The sequence below is a fragment of the Dermacentor andersoni genome, chromosome 5 (assembly GCF_023375885.2).
Source record: "Dermacentor andersoni chromosome 5, qqDerAnde1_hic_scaffold, whole genome shotgun sequence".
NCBI lineage: Eukaryota > Metazoa > Arthropoda > Arachnida > Ixodida > Ixodidae > Dermacentor > Dermacentor andersoni.
Window position 1 is genome coordinate 162,673,097 of NC_092818.1, and position 17,153 is coordinate 162,690,249.

At 47.4% G+C, this 17,153-nt stretch overlaps 1 protein-coding gene across 2 annotated transcripts in view; it reads right to left on the reverse strand.

Moving 5' to 3' along the window:
* The window catches only part of wit (kinase protein wishful thinking), a 121,794-nt gene that overhangs the window by 25,606 nt on the left and 79,035 nt on the right, over window positions 1–17,153 (reverse strand). Inside the window, exon 2 of one of the 2 annotated variants that reach the window (XM_055071239.2) lies at window positions 1,908–2,249. In XM_055071239.2, coding sequence (XP_054927214.1) covers window positions 1,908–2,249 — 342 coding nt within the window. Of the gene's footprint in view, window positions 1–1,907; window positions 2,253–17,153 lie in introns of both variants that reach the window. The other variant, XM_055071238.2, reaches the window with a different exon arrangement.

Here is a 17,153-nt window from a genome sequence, read left to right on the forward strand (position 1 = left end):
GGCTACAAGTTTTGAGGTAGGCATTTGTTGTAAAGCATAATAACCAAGTAAATATGCCAGACAGTGCAGAGTGAGAGAGAGAAAAAAATGACGAAAGGCATGAAGGCTAACTAGAAGTACTGGCTGTGCTGCATGGAGAAAGGGGATGAGGGATTGAAAGAAGGAAAAAGGAAAAGGTAGAGAGAGCTCACACGCACTGTAACAGACACAGGGTGTCTATATTGATCTTCTCAGGTTTGTTAATTATAAGCAAGTCAATCAAGCACACAGCTTTCTGGGTTAATGATGGATGAGGCCATGCACCAGGATTTTTGCTTTTGTAAAGGGTTGGCAGTCCAGTCAGATGCGTGCACTCCTCCAAAGAGGCTGATGTTGGAACATCGAAGCAGCTGCCAGGCAATACAGTTGATGCCAAAAGTTTGCGGGACGCAGGACATCAGGAAAAGCCGAACACTGCTTTAACCTGGGCGTGCAGCCTGCATTTCAGATTTTCTACCTCTGCTGGTGTTCACAACCAACACAGTGTTGTACCGTTTTACTTGCAGCGAGTTAAAAGCGGGCCTGAAATATGCCTTTTTCGCAGAACTTGTGTCCTATAAACTATTGAAATCGATTGCATATAGGAGCACATAGTATGCATATATGACATGGCTTGCATGCATGAATGTGTCCTCGCATATGTGCGTGTGTGTACGTGTATGTATGTATATGTAATGGTAAGTATTTAGTGCGAGATCAAGGTTCAGTACAATAATCTATGCAGTTAAACGCCTTGCACAGGTGTAAATGTGCATCCCTTCGAAGTGGTGAGCCTATCAAAATGCCATCTGGGGAATGCATGACATCAAAAGTTGCTGTAAGCAACCTTATACAAAAGAGAAACATAGAAAGTACACTGTAGTTCATCATCAGGCAGCAGAAAACAAAGTGTTATGATCTTTGTGACATACAAGCCCAGTGAAGATGCCAAATTCTTCACTCGTACCCAGTGAAGATGCCAAATTATTTCTAAATGCAGGGCAGTAGAAATAAAGACATCATTTTTTGGTGACACCCTATTTTTGCCAGTAGACGTCAGAAACTGTGTGGTCACCAACAATTACCTGAAATTAATTAACATCATCTTACTCACATATTAGTTATTTCAGGGCACATGTTGCAATAACAGGAAAAAAGCTGGTCACTGCTCAAGCCAGGTGTGTCCAGTTACCAAGTGTCCTGAACTAGCAGCAGTTTCAAGATGTCCATCTAAGATTACAGTAAAATGTATTGACTTTCTAGTTATTTTTTAAGGCCTTTTTTTTTTGCATGCAAGCCAAAACTATTTGAGAATCTACAGGGTGTTTCATAAAACCAGATCGCAGCTTGTTAAGGACTCCCATTTCATGTTTGCCAGCTGGTGAGGCATAAACAGTCATGCCACTCATGGGCGCCCACGATAAGTGTGTGACAATTGCAACCTTTGCCAATTCAGTTTTGTTTCTCTGGTTGAAAGTGACAAGACTTCATTACACTGAAGAAATTAGCAGCATCAGCTTTTGGCATGTCTGGTACTGGTTATGAGCTCCTCAGATGACATGCTTTCAGTCTTGCATTAGGATAAATTGTCTTGGTCTTTCAGTTAGAAAGCGAGTCTAATTTTCATAATTACTTACATATTTATACTACCTCGAGTTGTATGCATGCTCCTGTGGTAAATGCATTCTCGAGTAATTCAGTTCGTCATTGCAGCTTCTATACATTTGAGAAAATTCAAACACAGTTCCTGAAATGTTCTGCATGTCATGCAGTGGGTGCACAACATGCAGTTTTCCAGTTAACTTTTTTCCCTTCGATGAGTGAACATCAGCACTTACTCACTGGACACAAATCGCCGAGTTAACCCACACACCAAATTTGTCTTTTACCTTGAGTGAGAATAATCAGTGTCGTCTTGTTCGTAGGATCTTCTTGCCAGAGTGTGTAGCAGAAGTTTGAGCCTCGTGGGCAACGCTCAGTTGTGTTTGAGTCCAGAAGCTCCCCTGTGGCCAGATTCTGCTCCTGCTCTCGATACTGTTGTACCTGTTGCTGCTGCTGCTGTTTCTGCTGCTGCCGATGTCGCTGATGTTCATCACCACTGCTCCGCCTAGCATCATGGTCATCCTGGTCGGCAGATTCATGGTCTTTCTGCCTATCCGCATCCACCTTAGATGGCTGCAGGCGCACCGAAGACTGCCGCGAGTATGCACAGACCGTCTGTGAAGTGGCCGCTGCTGCAAGGGAGATAGACAAAACTAACATGTACAAGATGACTAGCCTAAAGCCATTGGTGGCGGCAGCAGTGCATGATAATTTCACTGCAGGGCAAAGGAATCTCCACAAGTGCTTTGTCAACTAATCCTACCATACGCAGAGATTTCATAATCTGATAAGTCCATCTGATTCTCTGCTGCCCTTGACTGCACTTCCCTGGAGTTAATCACTTAAGGGGACACTAAAGAGAAATGCTAAACCAGTTTGGACTGATAAAGTATTATTTCAAAACTACATATTCATTAATTTTGCAGTAACATGTTGATTATTAAAAAAGAAAATTTAGATCAAAGTTCAATTTTTGAATTTCATGCCAAGACCCCACGGCCGGTATGTCAAGAGTGATGTCACAGATTTCAACTTTTTTTTACCCCTCACATTTGGGTCACTATGGCTCAGTAAATGTTCTTGGAACTGGCTAAGTTTAATCACTGGCCCTTTTACAATACAATATAGTCCACCTTTACCTATAAAATATGGACTAGGCCCAAACAGACACTGTAAAGATCCATGACGTCATGGTGATCTGGTGCAGGAACTTTAAGGCAGCATGGCCATCTGTATTTCGTTCTTCCTTCTTTTCTGGCTTGCAAGGCACTTTATCATGGCAAGAGTGGATTTGTTCATATTGTAGAAGGATAATTTACCAATGCAATAAGATGGAAAATTGGGCGAGTTTCTCGTCCAATTTTTCATTTTATTGAACATTCATCTCATCTATTCCTTTTGTCCGCATCTGTCGCGGTGTAGTTACCAACATAGCTGAAAGCATTTTTCTCTTTAGTGTCCCTTAACCAAACTAAGCAGTGTCAGTTAGATTAGTAATTAGACTGCTAAACACTCAGCTTTGAAAAGCCTCTTAGACTACTGTACTATGAGAAATTGTTCGTATTATGCCATGTTACTTAAGCTTGTTACAGTGCAGTCACCTAAACAATATGAAACCAAAAAGAGCCTTTCTCTCTTCTACAGAGGCAATAAAGAGCTAGGAGTGATAGCAACATGAACAGTAAGCAATTTCTTAATGTGTAGCTCATTCCCATGCCATCCATAACAAAAACTCATATCTGAAGAAATAGCAGAGAACAGAATTTGCCTGTATATAATAATTAGTATTTGAGAACTGTTTGCAAAATAAGAATGATGATAATATTAACACTACTACTACTACTACTACTACTACTACTACTACTACTACTACTACTAATAATAATAATAATAATAATAATAATAATAAGAAGAAGAAGAAGAAGAAGAAGAAGAAGAAGAACAAGAACAACGACAACAACAACAACAACAACCAACAGGGACATGACTAGACAACATGAACACAGTATAATTTGGTTATGGTGGCTAGAAAGTCTAGTTACGTCCACTGTGCACAGATTGGACATTGATTTCACTTTATGTTTAGAGCTGCAAAACAATCAAAAAGCAATATGACAATATTATTCGTTTGGTGTTCTTGAGGGAGGGAATATGTCATAAAGAACAACATAAATTGTAAATCAGCTTTCGCAGGAACATAAATGCTTCCACATTTTCTCACAAACTTGCTTTGTTTTGGCATCTAGCTGTCATTGGTTGTTCCTTCCAATTGAAGAGCACTAAATTAAGGTTGGATTACACTGGTTTATTAGGCTTCTGAAAGTATATCTGTGCTCGTTCAATGGAAAGACGTGATTTGCCCAAAGAGGAAACGGGATCGAAGCCTTATTTTTGAAATTCGCACCTAAGGCTGCGGTGTTCCAACGCATTTCTCTCTCTCTCTCTCTCTTGTGCAAGAATACATACATAAAGAGCTACATCATAACCATCAGAAATAGCAGAGCCAGTATGAAAGAAAATGTCCGCATTCTGTAGCGACTGAAAATCGGAAAAAAATTTGATGAGAAATCGAAGCATCAAGTTTACAACTCTGGTGAATGGACAGCCAAAAACAAGATATCGCAACTCTGATCTAACTGTGTCTGTTGGGAGCGTCTCCTTCTGGGTTTCTTCCACCACTGTATTTTATTGCGATAGAAATTATACGGATACTCCAAGCGCATTTCTACCGTCGGCGTCGCCGTGAGGTTCCGTGTAAGGTCCTACTCCAGGCGGCCGCGCGCGCACGGGCCGCTGCATATTGAAAGCCGTCTGCGACGGAGACACAGTCGGCAGCGCGCTGCGTTTGCGCGGCTTGGTAATGCAGCACGAAGGCCAGTTCGCTCGCTGCTGCTGTCGCGCCTCCTCACTCCAGCGTTTTGACAGCGAGTTTCCGCGGCCATCGAGCGAGATGTGCTCACGTCTGCTTGTGCGCGCGTGACACCATGCTTGTTAATTTAGTTGGTAAGCGAATGTTTACAAGTTTAAACGGCCGATAAAACTACTATCCTTACTTCGTATAGCTGTCCACTAATTTGCTATCGCAATCAACGCTTCGCATTTCAGGCGAAACTGCAACTTATTTTTTTATCACCGCGTCATTTTCTTTTTTTTTTTTGCGCCAAAAATGCGGGAGCGCACTAGAAGACGGCGAGTTCAACTGATAGCACTGTCAATAAAATGTGCTGTGCACAGCTGCTACGCATTTATACGGGTAGAAACGCTTCCTTCCTTCTTAAAATCTCTCGACAATGCCGCGCACACCAGACACGCACGAGTGTGCCAAATTTAATTCCTTTTCGACAACGAATCCCGGAACTAGCCAAGAATTCGCCAGACCCTTTTCCTCTATACAGCTCGCATATCTGCCGATCGATAGGCAGCGCGTCGGCTGCCAGCAAAGCACGTCCGCCGCTGTCACCTGCAGTCCCTCGACGACGTATGGCAGTGGTGTGCAGAAAGTCAATACAAATAAACACAGAAACAGACGTAAGCGCATGATTCGGCAGCGCCCCTCTTTTCTGCGGCTATTCCAAGTAAAACTACACGCTTCGCGATGGCCTGCCGTTACGTTGCCCGCGGCCATAACAGAAAGCACGAACAATCATATTTCCATGCGCTACATCGATCGTAAACGTCCCACACACAGGACAGTAAGCTTGCGTGAATGGTAGGCACTTCTATTTTCCCGAGCTTCGCGTGTAGCCCGCGGCCCAGGGAACGCCATGTTCGGCAGCCGCGCTCACCAGTCAGCGACCCTATCCGCGGTTCCACTTTTTGGAGGTACAATAGGATGTAATCCGTCATTCGACCGCTCAAGAATACGCGCATCACGACCATCAAGCTGCGACCTCAGGTTTCCTGCCGCAGTCAAAGAACATACCGTAACAACATGCAACGAAAAATAAATGCATAGTCTATGCGTCGCAAGCGCTTTCTTTGGAGCACCAATCATTATGCACGGGGTGGGTTATCCCGACATTCATGCCGCAGGTCCACCCGAGCCCGCTCTTCCTATTCCTCCTGAGGTGTCAAAACTACGGCTCCCATTGGAGTCGCTGCACGGTATTCGAGCGTGCTCACAGCGAGCCTCCGATAAACGACATGAAATGAAAGATCAAGGCGCAATGTTTCGACACCATTGTGGAATCTACTCCGCCGTAGCATTCAGAGCACGTTACATACTACAAATTTCCATATCGCACGCCACGCGAATGATGCCAGAGAGAAGGCTTCACGGTTACACTAAAATATTGGCCGCACGTGAACATGCGCATCGATGATGGAGGCGGCGGCCAAAATAAAACCACGTACGTAAGAACAAGCGTAAGAGCAAGAGGCTCGGGTGAAGGAGAGGGTGTAGGGAGCGGTTGGGGGATGGCATCTGCATTGCCGCTACACCGTTCCACGTGCCATTGCAGTCGCGGCTCGCGAGCACGGGAGCAAACGGAACTGCCGGCAAGAATCAGCCGAGGAAGCAGCGGCACAGCGAAGCAAAGGCGAGCGGGAAAATGCGCGGCAGCCCAGACAGAGAGACGAAGAGAGAAGGGGTTACCAAGAAAGATGAGCTAGACGAGCGGTTGCCAAGGTTACCGCCGTCTGGCCCAGACGCAACGTTGGGAGCAGGAGGGCCTCCAGCCACAACGACGCGGCGGCAGCGACGCCAGACAAATACGCCCACTTTTTCTCCCTCCTGCGTCTTCCCTCTGCCCCAGCGACCCCTCCTCGCCTGTAGCCTGCCCCGCCAGCCATAGCGCCGATCGCCGTTCGTTCTCCTAGCGAAATCTCTCGCTCGCTCGCAGTCTGTCTCTATGTTTGATCTTCATTAAAACCCCACAAACTGTTCTTTTCGTTCTACGTTTCCTCCCCTTTGCTCAAACAGTTCAACCCTCTCGATATCATACCTTCCTTCCTTTACGGGTTTCCGTCATTCTCTTTCGCTCACACCTACCTCTCTCTCTCTCCCCCCCCCCCCCCCCCCGTTTTCCGACCGCGTCAAGACGCTTCCGCTCTCGGGGCGCTGGCGCTGCCGCAGGAGCCGCACGGTGACGCCCCCAAGAGCTCGTCAAAGGGTAGTGGCAACGATGAAAACCAACTCAAACCTCTGCGTGCTTGACACGATGCCATATAGAAAACGCGACGCTAACTACTAGCTCGTAATCCCCACTAAGTCGTTCGCCTTGACTCTGAAATTTCTTTTACTTTCCGTTAGCCTGTTCTGCTCTTCGCTCCTGCCATCTCTTAATCCTGTTGCTCTTCAAAAAGAAACAATGAAAGAAAGAAAAAGAAAAGTTACACGTGCGTGCGGGGAGGTGTGAGAAGGGTTGAGCGAAGAGGCACCGGTGCGCGAAACGAAACCGCCGCTACGCTCTCCACAGCCGCTCCAGGCGCATGAGAAATGCGCCTCTCGCATTCGTATGACAAACTGACCCGCTCGTGCGATGTAGCTGCTGGCGCGTGCATGCGTGAAACAGAAGGGCGGTGGTGACGAGGCAAGCTGTTAAGAAAACCGATCGCACCACGCAGCCTAATCGACCGGCAGCCCTCCCGCGAGCTAATCCAATTACACTTGCCTAGGAGAGAGAATTCGGCATCGTTAACGAAGTTTTTTTTTTTTTTTTTTGAATCCCCGATTTTGGTACGGGCAACAATTTGGCTTCCATGCGGCTCAATACCAAGCGTTATAACCACCTGCGCGTAACGCCGGACGGTTTTTCTGACTTGGCAACAGCTTCACATTTCAGAATGCGCTCTCGCAATCGATTATAACTGGACTTCGCGATCATTATGCGTGGACAAATGCAAAAGAATAATTGGGTTTCGCGTTCCAAAGTAAAACTGTGGCTGTATTTTGACCACCCGACCTTCTTTCACAGGCACCCAGTTACCAATGCGCCATCGTTCTTGCTGCCCGACGTGACGCCATTCGTTTTGACAGCGTCCGCTCGAGGTCCAGTTGATTTGTTCATCAGAAAATAAGGACTACGTTGCATCCTTCATGAACCATATGTTCAGTAAAAGTAAAGCTTCTGAACTTGACGTTACAGCGCAAACACCTAAGACGAACTACAAAAAGATAGACACGACATACACTGGCGCTGTGTTCAATGTTCAAGGTCGCAAGCTTAGCGAACATTACCCGCGCGAAAACGGCTTAAATGCGAGAATATACACTGAAATACGCGACGTCAGGCTGACGTGCTGCGGTGCTAAGTTTCGGCGCAATTTTTGAAAACTAGGGGGGAGGGGGGGGGGGGGGGGGCTTAGCTTTCATTTTCACCAGTAATAGTCAACAAATTTCCGCCAAATTAATGACGATAGTACTTTGAAAGAATACCAGTGTAAGTGATTAAGTGTTCAGCGGCGCGTCCAAGTTGAATTTTACACACCGCGGTGGATCAGTGGCTATGGCGATCTACTGCTGATAAAGAGTCGCGGATTCGGTAAGCTGAGGCGGCGGATAAAGGCGAAATGACCATCCCCCCCCCCCCCCTCGAAAAAAAAAAAGCTTTCGTGTGCTGAGATATATATGTGCGCTGTAAATAACCCCGGGTGATCAAAATTAACCCGGGGCCCTCCACTAGGGCGTCTCTCAAAGCCCTAGCGTTGCTCTGGTCCGGGGGTTAAAACCAATCGATCAAGTTGCATTCCGCGTGCGCCGACATCCATTCCACAGCCAACGTCAGTCTGAACCTGAACAATGAAGACACGTCTGCAGCGGCTTAGCGTTAAGAAACGCGCCCGTAAGGAGCAAATACAGAAATTACAATGCTTCGGAATAAAGACGCATTAAGCTGCTAGCGCATTAAAAGCACAACAACCAGAAACCTCCAGCACATTTCACAGGAGAAGCAAAACGGCAGGCGTGTTCGGGTTGAGTACGGCGGTGACTGTACGCGCCGTATCCGCAGCGGTCACGTTCTCGGCAGCGTCTTTCTGTCCGACGAGGACTAAAGCAAAATGAACGAAAGATGAACGGTAGGAGTGCGTTGGAGGGGAAAAGAAGAGAGATCAATCTTCGCGCGGCCGATCGGCGCGCTCGATGAGAGGGGCGGCAGCCGGTCAAATCAATGCATCGCGGCTGGCAGGGCTCGAACGCACGACTGTGCAGCAAGGGCGTTCGCAATCGCGGCAAATATCATTCTCCGTCAATACAAAAAGGCGCATGCTTGATTGCGCGTACCGTATCTGTGCGATGAAAGCGAACTGTCGAAACACGCCGAAAGTGCTAGGGCGTAGTCCAATTGTGGATTATGTCGCTCTGGCCTCCTGAACGGCTTTGGGCTCCCCTGAAGGGCCCGGGAGAGCTCCCTATGAGCTGGTACACGTGGCAATGAAGTCGTGCTTCAACTCCGGTTCCTACTTCGTCAACTCGAGAGTTGGCAACCCTAGACTCAATGCTTTCGAAGTCGGCATATATTCAGTTGGTATATATTCGCATATATAAACAGAAGAACGTTCGGATTTTCACCGTTAACCCACTGGGTGTATTTATCGCTCCCGCAGTCATGTATCTACGCACAGCTCTATAAGTCTGCGTCTGCATACGGGCAGTACTGCACAAGCCTTCAGCTACACCCACGCCCCCGTGTCGCCGCCGTATTGGATAAAACAGGAAATTACTATATATATATATATATATATATATATATATATATATATCACAATGCGCGGATAAAATCGAGCAGTAGAGCGTCGGCGAGTATGAGAAAGTACAACGGTTAAAACGCAAAGTGTAAGTACAAGCGTTCCTTCGCGATTATTCGGGTATCGCGCGCAACAGCGAACGATCCACAGCACGACGACGTCGTCCCTCCGTCATGTTGGATCAATGCGACGCCACGGATGTCACGCAAAGAAGCGGCAAGAGCCCCTCGCCGCCCACTCTTCGTGAGAAGAGTGGGCGCCCACTCTTCGTGATGTGGGGAGTAAGTAGATCGAAATCGCGTTACGAAACTATGTGCGCTTAAGCGAACGCAAGATGAGTTAATTACGGCTTCTGCGCATGCGCGTCGCAGATGCGCGCTGCAGATACACTCCATCCTCGACCGAGCGGCGCTAATGCAGCGGAAAGTATTCACCCCCCCCATAGCGCCGAGAGCATCTGTGCATCTCCCGCAGCAGCGACACTGCACGGACGCGGTTTCGTAACGAGGCCCTGCCGCTGAATAAAGGCACATGCGCGCAAAATGTGTATGGCGAAACCGTCGTGCATATCACATTTTCACGGGGCATGTGCTTCTACTCTTGAAAAGCGCCGCGCGGCGCTTGCCCCCACGAGAGACAGCCAAGCGCAATCGGCCTAAGTGCGCGTTGCGTTGAAGAGTTGCAGGCTTAATCCTAGCCGTCCACAGTATACCGCAAGCTATGCCCGTTAATGCCCTCTGACCAGCAAGCAAAGACGAGCTGCTTTCTTTCTTTCTTTCTTTAATTCATTCTTTCTGCTCATTCAATACAACATCAGTACAATACTGCCTCGGGAGACACGGGCTAAAGGCAGAGCAAATGCTTGACTTGGCTGTACACCACCCTGGCAACAAAGCATACAGGATACAGTGATGAAAAAAAAAAAAAAAAGATTTGACAAGTGTACACTACGCTATATAAAGGTTGTAAGAAATCGGGACGGGAAAGAAATTCCATTAAATATAATTAACGCATGTCAAAGACAGTTTGTCTTTCACTCTGGAAAGCAGGCAGCCCCGAGGGAGATACTTTTTCCCGTCGGGCGCTGCAACCTCGGCTCGTAAATGTGTTTCATGGAATTCAGGCGCGTATATACCTCATATCGTACGCGTTTTCGTTACAGATCAGGTGCTTCATAGACGACTCTCTCACTCTTGTTATTAAACACAGGTGACTCGCACGAATCGATGTCTTAGCTTGCAAAGAATCACAGCATTTGCGGATCCCCTAAACCTGTGCTATATATAGCCGAAAAGAATAACAATCATCATTTACACTAATTACCCTCCTCCAGCAAGCATGTTGTCATTGCTGAAGTCATCTGCAGTGCAATAAGCACACTCACTCGTTTGAAAAAGAACCAAAAGGTTGCAGTTTCGCCCGAAAGGCGAAGCATCGATTGCGATAGCAAATTATTAGACAGCTATAGACGAAGTAATGATACTAGTTTTATCGGCCGTATAAACTTTTAAACATTCGCTTACTAACTAAATTAACAAGCATGGTGTCACACCCTTGCATAAGCAAATACGAACACACCAAACTCGATGACCGTGGAATCGCGCAGTCAAAACGCTGCAGGATGAGGAAGGCTTCGTTCACACTTACGCGAAAACTCCCAAGCGGGCGGAAATTCTTTCGCGCACGTGCCCAAGATGTTCGCATTCGTTTTGCCGCCGCCGCAGCTTTCGCCAAAGCACATTTGTCCGCGTGGTGGCTCTCGTCACCACACCATTTCAAGCAGTATATAGGTTCGTTCATTTACCTATCGGGCATCAACATGAGTGATTCTATGGAGTGATTGCGCAACTTTGCCTGCGCTGATATTTTAACGACCAAATGGAATAAACACTCTTAATCCATTTAAGTGTTCTTTTTTTTTTCTTCTGGATATGTACAACGAGTATCTGAAGAAGCAGACACTCCGGAAGCGGCGCGGTGAAATTGCCCGGCTCTGAAAAAGCGAGAAGTTAGGACACGAGAACGCTTGGCTGTTGCATCTTCAGCGAGTACTCAGCTCCTCGACAATCTTCATCCAAATGTATACATAGGTGGTGTATATATGCTATATGGTATATATATGGTATATGGTATGGTATTGGTATATATGGCATATATTTTTTGCGTTGTATCCTTTTGGAACAAATTTATTGAAATGTGTGTACCACTCCCTTCAATAATGCCCTGTGGGCCATGAGAGTATCTGAAATAAATAAATAAATAAATAAATAAATAAATAAATAGCTCTTGTGGAACGCGTCTTTGAAGAGGTTGTGAGTTTTATCGTACACCACCGAGTAATTTTTCATCGCATCTATTAGCATCGCCGCTGACACTTCTGGTGCCATTCTTTGATGATTACATGTCAGTGCAGCTTTCGGCAAAATAGAACCACATTACGCTTTCGCCGAAGCGAAAAAATCTGTCCGAGACCGATATGGCTCGCCGCTTGGTTTTCCATCCACCCGCTTCGAGACCAAGTATGAACGTAGGCGAAGCGCGGCAGCAGCAGCGAGCGAATTGACTTTCGTACTGCGTCCCGCTTCAATGCGAACTTAGCTGCGAAAACATCGCGCACACGAAGCTATCATCAATCGGTCCGTATATTGCAGATCGCTTTCAAGATATGGCTTGAGCGACCGGGCGGCGTATTTCCAATTGCTAGTGGGTACAACGGGGCGTGGCACTTGCAGAGACGACGGACGTTTGCGCGCATGCGCGAGTAAGAGCGGGTTCGAGAGAGGAAATGTGGGGTGTTTTGCTCCTTGAAAATACGACTCTGTCTAGGTACTACGGAGGAGTTTCTTGGCGCGCGTTGTATGCGCTTGTCCCTAGGCGTGCCGGCAGAAGTCGCGGTAGTGCTGAACTTAGCATCGCAAGTTGGCGGCTCGACGCAAGTATATTTATTCGATCATGTTTTAACTAATGAAAACAACGTGTCATTATTTCGCATTATTGGCGACGCCTCCAGGACACCAAAGCGGCAACGGGGACATCAAAGCTTGAAGCCGGACTGGTTCGTGGGTTGGGACTCGCAGAGGCCTGCGCATGCCAGGGGAGTATAAGATCGGATATCCGCTGTCGCGGACAGCCAATTTTTTATGCGAACACCCCTGGCACGCTTCGGCCTCCGCGGCCCCAACCCACGGGCCGCCCTGCTTCCAGCTTTGACCTCCCCCCTCCCGCAACCGCTTGGATGTCCCGGAGATCCTGCGCCGCCTGCTTTAATATAACCTCAGGTGCTCTCCTGAGGCCTCCGTTTGCCGGTTACATATGCCTTCCTGGAACAGTGCTTGCAAAAAATCCGGCCTATCGTCGCGACGAAAAAAGCGACCCGCGACTCATACGACACCAGTCAGGACATTGTCCCTTCAGACACAGCGATCACCAAGCGGCGTCCGCGTCCACTGCCTCACCGCGCGGGCAGCCAGCGGCGGAGCGTATCAACCAACTCGACCGCACTCCGCAATGCCGGCATGTCTAGGGGACAAACGAATACAACGCGCTCTAAGAAACCTCCTCCGTAGTGCCTAGGCTGAGTCATATATTCAAGGAGCAAAAGCCCCCAGATGTTCTCTCTCGCGCCCGCTCTTACTCGCGCCTGCGCCGAAACGTCGAGCGCCGCCAAAAGCGCCACGCCCCGCTGTACCTACTATCAATTGTAAAAACGCGACCGGGCACGGCCACGCCATACGCAGCAGCCGTCGGAGTAGAAACCCCCCCTCCCTGCTCTCCACCTGGTGTCTTTCGAGGGACGGAATACGGCGCGCTTCCTCCCCGCTTTCCTCCTTTGTGCGCGCGCGATTGAGCCGCCATGGTCGCGACTCAACTGTATGTGCTTTCACTCGCACATACAGCATACAGCGCACGGGGACGGCGTTATCGCCCATGGACTTTATACGGAACATCACGGCGACGGCAAAAATGCGCCTGGAGTGTCTATTTAATTGCTATCGCAATATATACGTCTGCTATATTTTGACACTGGAGCAGAAACTATCTTTCCCTATCTATAGGTGCACATATCTGCACAATCATGATTATGCGAATAAAAATAAGGCACTTGCACAAACAAATCCAAGAGACTCTGTGCGTAGCCGCCATTTCCGAGAATGGTAAGCACAAAATGTGCGGCTTGTCTAATGGCTTTAGGGAGCTTGTGCGGCGTCGACTGATTAGTTCAGGTGGGCGGGCCTTTTGCCATCGCTGACACTTAGCGGTTACTCTGCGCTTGCGTCGTAAATCACCTGCGCTGACCAAAAGATACGTTGTAGCACAACACCCTTAAGCATACGTTTTAATGACTCCGGGATGATTAATTGTTCCTGGAGTATACCACACTGCAGAGCTACATTGAAGGCCCTCCCTCTAGCAGTCGTCGCTGGTGCACTGGGTCTTGAACTTCGGTGGTGTTGCTTTTAATTCACCAATGTATTTTTGGTCATTCTGGGCCAATAGTCCAGATTTATGCGTCTCGTACTTCATTGTGCCCCCACACATATCTACCAAAATTATTTCCTCGACAAGCATCATACATAGCCCACGTACTCGTGACATCGGATACCTCACACTGCGCATCCGCCTGATGTGGTATTCGCATTCCTGCCATATTTCTTGCGGATGGTGCAGTGCATACACGTACAAGTTGCCTGACATTACACGTTACACAGCAAGGAAACAAACATAATAACACGCATGGCGTTTAGTTGTACGACATTTAATTAATCGCTTCACTTTTTTATAAAGCTTTGCTTCACGCAGATTCCAACACATACCGTTGTGTCTACTTTCTCTCTCTCTCTCTCTCTGCAGCGTCTAGTTGTAGTCAGGTGCACTGTTTCGAGAAGAGTGTTGGAAACAGCCACCGCGACGGTCTTCGCGCAGCGGCAACTCGAAGCACGCGGCTTTCGCAGAGACAGCGAAAGCAGCCGCAGCCAGTTGGAGGCGAGCAGGTCCCACACCTCGCTCACGCATGGACGGTTCCAAGTGAAAGGGTAGCTTTGCATACATCCTCTCAAGGACGGCCGCCGGCTTATCGCCGCCGCGTACCCGTCCCCCCTGCTTATTATTTTTTCTCTCTCTCCTAACACCTTTCTCTCCCTCTCGCTTAATGCGTGGAGCCATTCTCCGCCGTCGCCGGCACGGGAAACAAACAAATAAATCATAGACACATAGAGAGAACCGGCCTCTGCTGCTGACCAAATTGTCGAGCTGCCACAGCGGGTATTCCCTGGGTTCGCTCGTAAAGGTTGCCACTGCTGTAACACATTGTAACTGCAGGCAGCAGGCGGAAAACGGGATGGTTGTGCGCCCGTGATGGGGAGGGAATACTGCGCGGTTCATAAAGCATACGGGTGGCACACGCGCGCGCGCGCAATACAGTGGCGTGGTTGCAAGGAACGTGGCCACGCGTATCGGTCAAACTTAAAGGAGTATATTGGCGTTACACTCTCGACTACTGATCGTTCTTTTAATCGCTTAAAATGAAGGTCTTCGACCTCAAAACTCTCGGGAAAAAAATAATACGCCTATCAGAGCGCCCTCACAATAACTTAATAGCTTTTCTACGAACCAGTTTCGATTTCATTTCCCAGGAGGCGCATGCGTCGTGACCTCATCACGCAGAGAGTTGTCACGTGGGAGCAGAACATCGTGACGTTTTCGCACTCGCTCCGGTTCGCTCGGCCGTCGCAACGTCGGGTCGCGGCCACGAGTAGTGATTTCGTGTATCAGACGACCGGGGGCGAGTGCTGAAACGTCGCGATTTCTGCGTCATTACATGCACACCTCCTGGGAAAGTCATTGCGAAGCGTTGCGTTCACAACGCAATATTTCGCTGAAAATGGTTAATTTGCAAAATCCGAAGTATGACGTTCAGTTCAATCCACGTACTACCAGTCATTCCCCCCTGGCTGTTGCACACCCGTATGCTTCTCATCTCCTACAGACACTAGCACCAGAGTACCCTCTAGTGATTTCTGTAGGTAACTGTTTGTACAGAACGACCAGAAGGCCGATAGACCAATAATTTCATTGGAGAACGCGGGCGACGCTAAGCGTAATGTATTTCTGTTTTTGTTTTCGCCTTTTACCTCTCAGAGCCTACTTTTCAACTTGTGAATCGTTTATGCAATTTTGCCGTATTAGCACACGTACGTCTTCTGTTAGGTGTTGGTTCTACTCGCGTGGCTCGTTAGCGTCATATGCATCAGATATGCTATGTTGATACCGTTAAGCCCGGTGATCAGTGCGAAGTCAGAAAACTCGCGATAACAATCTTCGAACATATTCAGGCGCCCTAGGAAAAAAAAAAAAAAAGCGATAACCTTCTCGCACACAAAGGAGCAAGCGCGTACGGACTGTTGTTGCCGCCGCAAAGTAAAGCGTCCCTGCGGAGAAAACCGGCTGCAAGCGTGTAATTGGAGGTGATACGAATCAACGGAGGGACGCAAGCAACGACCAAGAGCACCTGCATAAGCATTCACTGACAAATCTAGAGACATATCAAACATATTTCTAACGATATTCTGTCCTACCCGAAAAACTTTACGTAAATATATTTAACGCAGGAAACGCATCGTTCAGGTACGGTGCACTGCAAAATCATTTACACCCTTAAAAATGAAAAAAAGGATATATATATATATATATATATATATATATATATATATATATATATATATATATATATATATATATATATATATATATATATATATATATATATATATATATATATATACATACTACTGGATGTGGTAAGGGAATACATCTACTTAGGGCAGGTAGTGACCGCGGATCCGGATCATGATACTGAAATAATCAGAAGAATAAGAATGGGCTGGGGTGCGTTTGGGCAGGCATGCTCAGATCATGAAAAGCAGGTTGCCATTATCCCTCAAGAGAAAAGTGTATAACAGCTGTGTCTTACCAGTACCCGCTTACGGGGCAGAAACCTGGAGTCTTACGAAAAGCGTTCTACTTAAATTGAGGACGACGCAACGAACTATGGAAAGAAGAATGATGGGTGTAACGTTAAAAGGGGGGGGGGAGAGATAAGAAGAGAGCAGATTGGGTTAGGGAACAAACGCGAGTTAATGCCATCTTAGTTGAAATTAAGAAAAAGAAATGGGGTCTGGGCAGGGCATGTAATGAGGAGGGAAGATAACCGATGGTCATTAAGGGTTACGGACTGGATTCCAAGAGAAGGGAAGCGTAGCAGGGAGCGGCAGCAAGTTAGGTGGACGGATGAGATTAAGAAGTTTGCAGGGACAACATGGCCACAATTAGCACATGACTGGGGTAGTTGGAGAAGTATGGGAGAGGCCTTTGCCCAGCAGTGGGCGTAGCCAGGATGATGATGATGATGACATAGAAAGGGTGTGAGTTATAGACACATTTACACCCTTTTTCACTCTAAAAGGTGTAAATTAATTTACAATGTAGCTGTACCGTAGTTCAGGTATCATACCCCTCTCACGCCGGCAACTATTTGAGTGAGTATCGCATTTTGCTACTGAGCTGGAAGTGGCGGTTTCTATAACCGGCCGTATCCAGTGAAGGTGGAACACAAAAACGGTAATGTCTTGTGCATGTGTCACTTAAATTTAAGAGATGGTAGTTATGATGATCATAAAAATATAGCGCCGCTGATATATGGCTGTGACGTCACCGTAGCTTCTTGCGGAACAGCGTGATTTATTTTCCCCTGAAAGAGTCGTGTAACAAAAGCGTTCCATCACGTTATCACTGATCGCAGCGTCATGATATTGCCACCAAGGCTGGTTTGTTCCGATATATAGGTTCCT